This window comes from Cnephaeus nilssonii (assembly GCF_951640355.1).
Source record: "Cnephaeus nilssonii genome assembly, chromosome: 10".
Classification (NCBI taxonomy): domain Eukaryota; kingdom Metazoa; phylum Chordata; class Mammalia; order Chiroptera; family Vespertilionidae; genus Cnephaeus; species Cnephaeus nilssonii.
Genome location: NC_137081.1, coordinates 22,127,383 through 22,134,167, shown reverse-complemented (window position 1 = coordinate 22,134,167; position 6,785 = coordinate 22,127,383). Strand labels below are relative to the sequence as shown.

The window sequence follows — 6,785 nt, the reverse complement described above, 5'->3', positions numbered from 1 at the left end:
ACTCTATCCCTCTCCCTTCCTCTCTGTAAAAAAAAAAAAATAAAATATATTTAAATAATAATAATAAAACCCTGTTTAAATGCTGTTTACTCTTTGGGGCATGTTAACACCATTTATTGAGGCTTACAAGCACTCGGCAGTTTATAGTCCCTTGAATCACTTAATGTCGGCAATAACCCTACAAGATACATATTTAATTAGGTTAAAAATGCCAAACTATACTAAAAGGTATACAGCAAAAAATAAATTTCCCTGCTTCCTTGTCCACAGTTCCCCTGTTACCCGCGAGACCTCAGTTCTTGTCTTGTTGAGGGAAAGAGTTCAATCAAGACACAAAGTGTAGAAAAGCAAGCAAGAATTTATTGTCCACAGCAAAAATATACTTAAGGGAGTGAAACAAGGAAGGACATAGAAGTAACAGGAGAGCCCAGGCTGGGCTGCCCTAGCTCACAGGGAAGTCAGAGAATAGGGGGCCTTGGGGACAGGTCCAGGCCCCTGACTGAGCTGCCGCTGCCCATTGCTCCCCTGGTTGCAAGTCTCATGGGGTCCCTTAGGGGGCCTTAGGGGGTATGTGGTGGTGGGGAGCAGAGGGGACGGGAATGGCACCGGTGTGCTCCCTGGAGGGAAAGCAGATTGGGACCTTCATTTTCAGTTCTAAAGTTTGGGCATTTAGGGGAGGTCTTACTGCTGGATCAATAAGAACATTCATCAGCTTTATGCTGAGGTACCAAAATGAGATTTTCTTGACTTGTCCGTGGGTGTGGTTGCAAATGGCACTAATTGGATTTCTGTTATCTGTCTCCCTGAGCAGGGTGATTTAAACTACCCTCTGGTTGGGGAGAAGTGCAAACTGTTTACTCTTAAGTGTCCTTGGTTCAGGGAAGATAGGATTTACTAGGTGGTTGCAAACTGCTGTCCACCCTGTTCCACTTGTCCTGGAATTTTCCTAGCTTCTTACTATTCTATAACGCACCCGCTGTAAGTTTCTTGTGTATCCTTGCCAGCTCTTTTTGGGTACATTGCTGTGTGTGTGTTTATCTTCCCTTTTAGAAAACAATTGGGGAGCAACTCGCGGTCCTGCATCTTCGTTTTTTTTCACATTGAAATCTACATTAGTACGAAGTCAGCCGGGCTCATCCATCTTCAATGTGGCTTAGTTCCCTAGGAAATGTCCCCACTTCTCAAAGGAGGGGAGGGCACGCTGGGGCTCAGCTCTGTGACCTGCCCCAACTCAGTGCGGCCAGGCTTTGGAGCTCGGCTGCCTCCCGGCCTTAGGCGGCAGCGCTCCGCCCAACGCGCGGCAGGAAGTGCCGATGGCCGAGTCCGCGACACCCCCGCGGCTTGTCAACGCCGGACGGACGCGTGGCGCGGCGCGACCTCGGCTCCATACGCACTGCCTCGCGGCCAGGTCTCCTCTCTACTGTTTGAGGTGAGCGATCCGGCCTGCGAGCCCGGAGCCCGGAGCCCCGATCCCGGCGTCCGGAGCCCCGCCCGGGGCGGAACAGGAAGAGGCGCCCTCCCGCCCGGCCCCGCCTGCGGCTGCGGGCGCGAGGGGAGGGGCGGCCCTGGCGAGGGCGGCGGCCCGCGCGGAGGAAGCCGAGGGCAGGTGGACGGGCGGGCGGGGACAGCTCAGCTGCCCCCTTACGACTCGTTCCCTTCCCATCCACCTTCGCAGGGCGGCGGCTGGCGGCGCGATGGACCTGGCCGGGCTCCTGCTGGACGAAGAAGGCACCTTCTCCCTCACCGGCTTCCAGGACTTCTCGGTGAGCGCGCTGCCCGCCTCCTCCCCGGCCTCCCCGCACTTGGAGCCCGGACTGAGCGGGGCTACGAGTTCGCCTGACAGTCCGCCTGGGAGTTGGGAGGCAGCCGCTCTAGCTGTGCTTACTTGCCCCGGCTGGTTGGGCCCTGGGGAGAGCCTCGGGGTACAGGATTGGGGATAGAGGTGGCCAGCAAGGGCTTTTTCTCGGAGAACCTCACTTGGAGAGCCCTCAGTGGAGGAGGATCTTACCCCTGTGGATAGGCTGCTATTGGCCAACAAGCCGGAGAACACGGGGCTGGGTGGGGCTCCCGACCTACTAGCCTTGAGACAGGCCTGCGGCCCCGCACCCCCTTATAGCCCGAAGCCAGGATATCCTCTCAATCATACCCCTCCTTCCCCTTACCCTCCACCACCCTCTTGCCCTGTTTCAGTTCCTTCCCGGACACCAGAAGCTGAATGCCAGGATCCGCAGAAGACTCTACTATGGCTGGGACTGGGAAGCTGACTGTAGCTTGGAGGAGCTCTCCAGCCCCATGGCAGGTTAGACAATGTTGTGTGACTGGGCAAGTGAGAAGCAAGAAAATGGGGTTGTCAACAGGCACCAAAATGACTAGGTGTATACACTTCATAGCTAGCTCATTAGTAGTTGGTATAAGCACTGGGTTTATTTATTTGTATTTGTTTGTTTATTTATTTACTTGTCACCAGCTGGGCTACTTACTTTTATTTTAAAAAATATGTTTTATATTGATTTTAGAGAGGAAGGGAGAGGGAGAGAGAGAAACATTGATTGGCTGCCTCCGGTACTCCCCCTACTGGGGATCAGGCCTGCAGCCCCCAGCATGTACCTTGACCTGGGATTGAACTATGGACCTCTGGGTGCATGGGACAATGCTCAACCAACTGAGTCACACTGGCCATGACCAAGACTGGGTTTATATTTCACTTTTTTTTTTTTAGCCCAAATGAGTAAAAGACATTGCTATCTTACAAATCTTTATCACTCTTATTTTGTATAACAGAATTTTCCAAGAACATGTTTATTTCTCAAATGAACAAGAGTGGGAGACAAATTTAAGTAACTTCAAGTGGCTGGGAAATAAGCCTTCCTACTGGAAGGAACTGCAGTTCAAACTTGGGACAAACTTTTTGTCTCAGTGTGGGAGAACTTGATCTCTGTTTGTTACTATGGTCCTGTCTCCACGGCCTCAGATAATAGAGAGCTATCTGGGTCTTCTGCTGAAAGCAGTGGGGACTAGTGTGTGTGTGTGTGTGGGGGGGGGGGGGTTGTTTGCTTACTCTGTTTTCCTTCTGCCCCTGCAGACATTGCTGTGGAATTGCTCCAGAAGGCAGCCCCCAGCCCTATTCGCCGACTCCAGAAGAAATATGTAGCCCATGTGTCCCGGTGAGCCTGGAATTGAGGGGGACAGGATGAAAGTGTTTGGAACCCAGAAAGAAGGGAATGATTATCTCTAAAGAGAAGCTGTAAAGACACAGGGATGGGCCTCATGAGTTACAAGAGCTGAAAAGCCCTTGGGTTTAATTACTGATCCTTTCCACCACCCAGGGAGGCATGCATCTCCCCGTGTGCTATGATGCTAGCTCTGGTGTACATTGAACGGCTCCGGCACCGAAACCCGGACTACCTACAGCATGTGTCCTCCTCTGACTTGTTCCTGATCTCCATGGTAGGACAGCCCCTCCCCCTCATTTCCCTGAGGAGCTGGGAGCCCAATGTGAGCTCTGTTGACCCCACCTCTGGTGCCTCTGCAGATGGTGGCCAGCAAGTACCTCTATGATGAAGGCGAGGAGGAGGAGGTCTTCAATGATGAATGGGGAGCTGCAGGGGGTGTGGCTGTGCCCACTCTCAATGCCCTGGAGAGGGGCTTCCTGAGTGCCATGGTGAGTAGCTCTTCTCTCGCTCTGTTTCCCTAGCCCATCTTTATGTTCCTTTCACCCTTTGTCTTTTCTCTCTCAGCCTTCTGTTTCTTAATTTCTCTTTCTGCCTGTCCTCCTTGTTAGTATCTTCCCTTTCTAGCCCTCTGGACTAACGATAGCCTTTGAAGGTGCCTGGTGTGGTGAGGCCAGAAATGGAGCATCTCCGCTCCCCCATTCCTCCAGGCCCAGCTGGGTACACTTTGAGTCAAGAGTTTATCCTACTGGGTGCTGATTATTTGCGTCCAGACTTTCTCTACCCCTAGCCTCATGGACCATTAGCAGGATTATTTTCTCCCTGTGCCATTTTTTTAAAAAAATATATTTTATTGATTTTTTACAGAGAGGAAGAGAGAGGGATAGAGAGTTAGAAACATCGATGAGAGAGAAACATCGATCAGCTGCCTCCTGCACACCCCCCACTGGGGATGTGCCCGCAACCAAGGTACATGCCCTTGACCGGAATCGAACCTGGGACCCTTGAGTCCGCAGGCCAACGCTCTATCCACTGAGCCAAACCGGTTTCGGCCTCCCTGTGCCATTAACGGAGGGTGTAATATGAATGCAGATATGTGATGATTAAATTAGTTAATACATAAAAGCTCTTGGAACAGTATTTGGCACATAGTAAGTGTCAAGTGAGTATTACGTATAGTGGCAGTTGTAGTGCTGTTGCCGCTCTGGTTATTAAATGATTGTGGCTCATGTCTGAGCCTGGTTTGGTGCCCTTCTCTTCATACCCACAGGATTGGCGTCTCTTCACTGACCCTCGGGAGATATTTGAGGTGCTAAGCTGGTTAGAGAGCTGGTAAGTTCTAGGAGTTGAGGGGCTTAAGGGTTGAGGCCTAAGCCATAGGAGCTAGACATAGATAAGGGTCTGTGTAATGGGGTGGGGGGAAGGGGGGAAAGAGGGAGGAGACAGGGAAGAGAATTGTCCAAGAAATTGGTTCCCAAACCTGCCTGCCCTTTTTGTAATCGGTCACCTTTGGGAGAGTGGGAGAAGCTTATAAAAAACACAGATCTTGGTCTCACTCTCTGTTTCTGGGATCAACAGGCAACCTAGGAATCTGTACTTTTAACATGTTCCCCAGTGTTCCCTGGTGGGTCCCTGGGAGAATTAAGGTGCCATTGGGCCAGCTGCAGTCGCTCTGTCTTTTCTCCCCTCCCAACAGTGTGGCTGAGCATCAGGGACGACGACGGGGCTGGTACACCTACACAGACCTGTGTGTGCTGCTGGAGCAGCCAGCCTGGCAGCTGGCCCTGGGCTCCCTCTGCCATCGGCTGGCAAAGGTGAGAAGGGGTCAGGAAGGATAGGAGGCTTGAGTGTGTTGGTTGGTGTGTGGGTGGGATGATGTAAGGCAAATGCTAAAAAACTCAGGAGATAGGGTTTTGGAGAAGATGTTGACAGAGAGCTCTAACTTGAACTTCTAGAGACCGGGGTGGGTGTGTTAGGACTATCAGAAGCAGGTTTTAGGGGGAGGGTAATTGACACTGACCTTTCTTATCTTCTCTCCTGCAGCTGTCCTGCCTGTTAGCTATAGCATATGTGAGCAGTGTGGCCCTGGCTGTGGCATCAGTGGCTGTAATACACCAGTCTTTGGGGCTGTCCTGCAGCCTGCCACCTGGCCCCCCGGACCTTGGACTGGCTTCCAGGTGCCTCTTGGAACCCTGCATACCTTCTCCTGTGCCACAGTGCCTGCCATCTCCTGCTAACGTCTCCAGCTTCCTGGAAGGCGACGTAGGGCTGCGTTCACTCTGGGGCAGTCTTCTGGCCTCACTGACCCCGCCACCATTGCCTCCCCCCGACCCTCCTGCCCCTCCCACTCTTCTCCGTAACTGTCCCTTTTGCCAGAAGCTCCAGAAAGACTCACCAGCCTGCCATGCCTGCCACCGTCCCAACCATACGGGGCCGCCAAGCCCCTGGTACCACTCCCATGGCCTGGCTCCACCCTGGCCCTGGAGCCCAATGCCTTCTCTGCTCCCACAGCCCCAGCAGTGTTCCATTTTCAGCATCATGGAGCTGGCCCGCCTCAAGTCTTTCATTTTCCCAGGCTAGGTAGGGTTCTGGGGAATGCATGAAGAGGACTTGGGAGTCCCTGAGAACCTGAGGAGCAATGCTTGATTTAGATCCTCTCTACCTCTCTGGGTCCTTGGCTGGTCCCTTGTTATCCTGGGTGAGGGAGCTTAAGGGGTTATGGGGCTAAAGGACTAAAGGTCTCTTGCTCTCCTAGACCTCAGTAGCTGGCTGCTTGGCCAGGGCAGTGATGGTGCCAGGGAAAGCTCCAACTCAATGACCAGGGGCACGGCACAAGTGGATAGAGGAGAAGCCCTTGTCTCTTCACCTCCTCTAGGCTCTGTTAGACTTTAGCTGTTTAGTTCCCTGGGATGGAAGGGAAAAGGTGGGAGATAGGAAATGTGGGCGAGGGAGGGAGGAAATGCTGACCAGGTCTGTGTGATGTCTCTGAGGCAAGAGAGCCAGGGATTGATAGGGCCACGGTGGGAGCTCTGAGGGAAGGCAGGGTGAGGTGGGGAGCCCAATCCACACCTGCCCCTGGGATGTAGTCTAAAGGAGCCTGGGACTGCTGGGACCTTCGACCTTGCCCTTTTGTCTTCCAACCTTGTCTTTTTAGTACCCTACTCCTGGGCTTCCCTCTCTCCGGTTCCTCTCTGGGTGTTCTCTTCACAGGCCTCTCTGGCCGCCGCTTTGTATCTGGGTTTTTCACGCTTTTGTAGAACTGAGGTTTCAATAAACAGTTTCAGTTGCATGGCCTGGACTCTTTCCTTCTCTGGCAGCCCTTGGAAGGGCTGACTTCCCATGTCTGCCTTCTAAGCCTCCCTACTTCCCAGTCCCATTATCTACGACTCATTCTCTCTGAGCCCCATTTCAGAACTTCCTGTTTGATAGTCACAGGCTTCCATTCCAAACTTCCCTTCACCCCTGCTCCCAGCACCCTGGGGTCCCTAGCGCTGCCCAACTTGGGTACCATGGGGCACGGATGGTGACTGTACCATGCCTGGGGTTGGCCATGACTGTTGAAAGTTCTGGGTGAGCACCACCCTTGTAGTTTCTGAATCACATCTTGAGAGAGGC

At 52.8% G+C, this 6,785-nt stretch overlaps 1 protein-coding gene across 1 annotated transcript; it reads left to right on the top strand.

Annotated features, from left to right (window-relative positions):
• The first annotated feature begins 1,559 nt into the window (after nucleotides 1-1,559).
• CNPPD1 (cyclin Pas1/PHO80 domain containing 1) lies at nucleotides 1,560-6,459 on the top strand. The gene is made up of 8 exons (XM_079782080.1): nucleotides 1,560-1,763; nucleotides 2,191-2,299; nucleotides 3,083-3,164; nucleotides 3,327-3,447; nucleotides 3,533-3,661; nucleotides 4,441-4,502; nucleotides 4,867-4,984; nucleotides 5,214-6,459. Exons 1-8 carry the CDS (start codon nucleotides 1,695-1,697, stop codon nucleotides 5,748-5,750), a joined length of 1,227 nt encoding a protein of 408 aa, XP_079638206.1. The 5' UTR covers nucleotides 1,560-1,694; the 3' UTR covers nucleotides 5,751-6,459.
• Nucleotides 6,460-6,785: the final 326 nt, after the last annotated feature.

Bases quoted from the DNA above. Each gene is read 5' to 3' on its own strand.
- CNPPD1 (XM_079782080.1), top strand. From the start codon at position 1,695: ATGGACCTGGCCGGGCTCCTGCTGGACGAAGAAGGCACCTTCTCCCTC. The intron at 3,165-3,326 runs GTGAGCCTGGAA...TCCACCACCCAG, and splicing joins TATGTAGCCCATGTGTCCCG to GGAGGCATGCATCTCCCCGT. The intron at 3,662-4,440 runs GTGAGTAGCTCT...TCATACCCACAG, and splicing joins GGGGCTTCCTGAGTGCCATG to GATTGGCGTCTCTTCACTGA.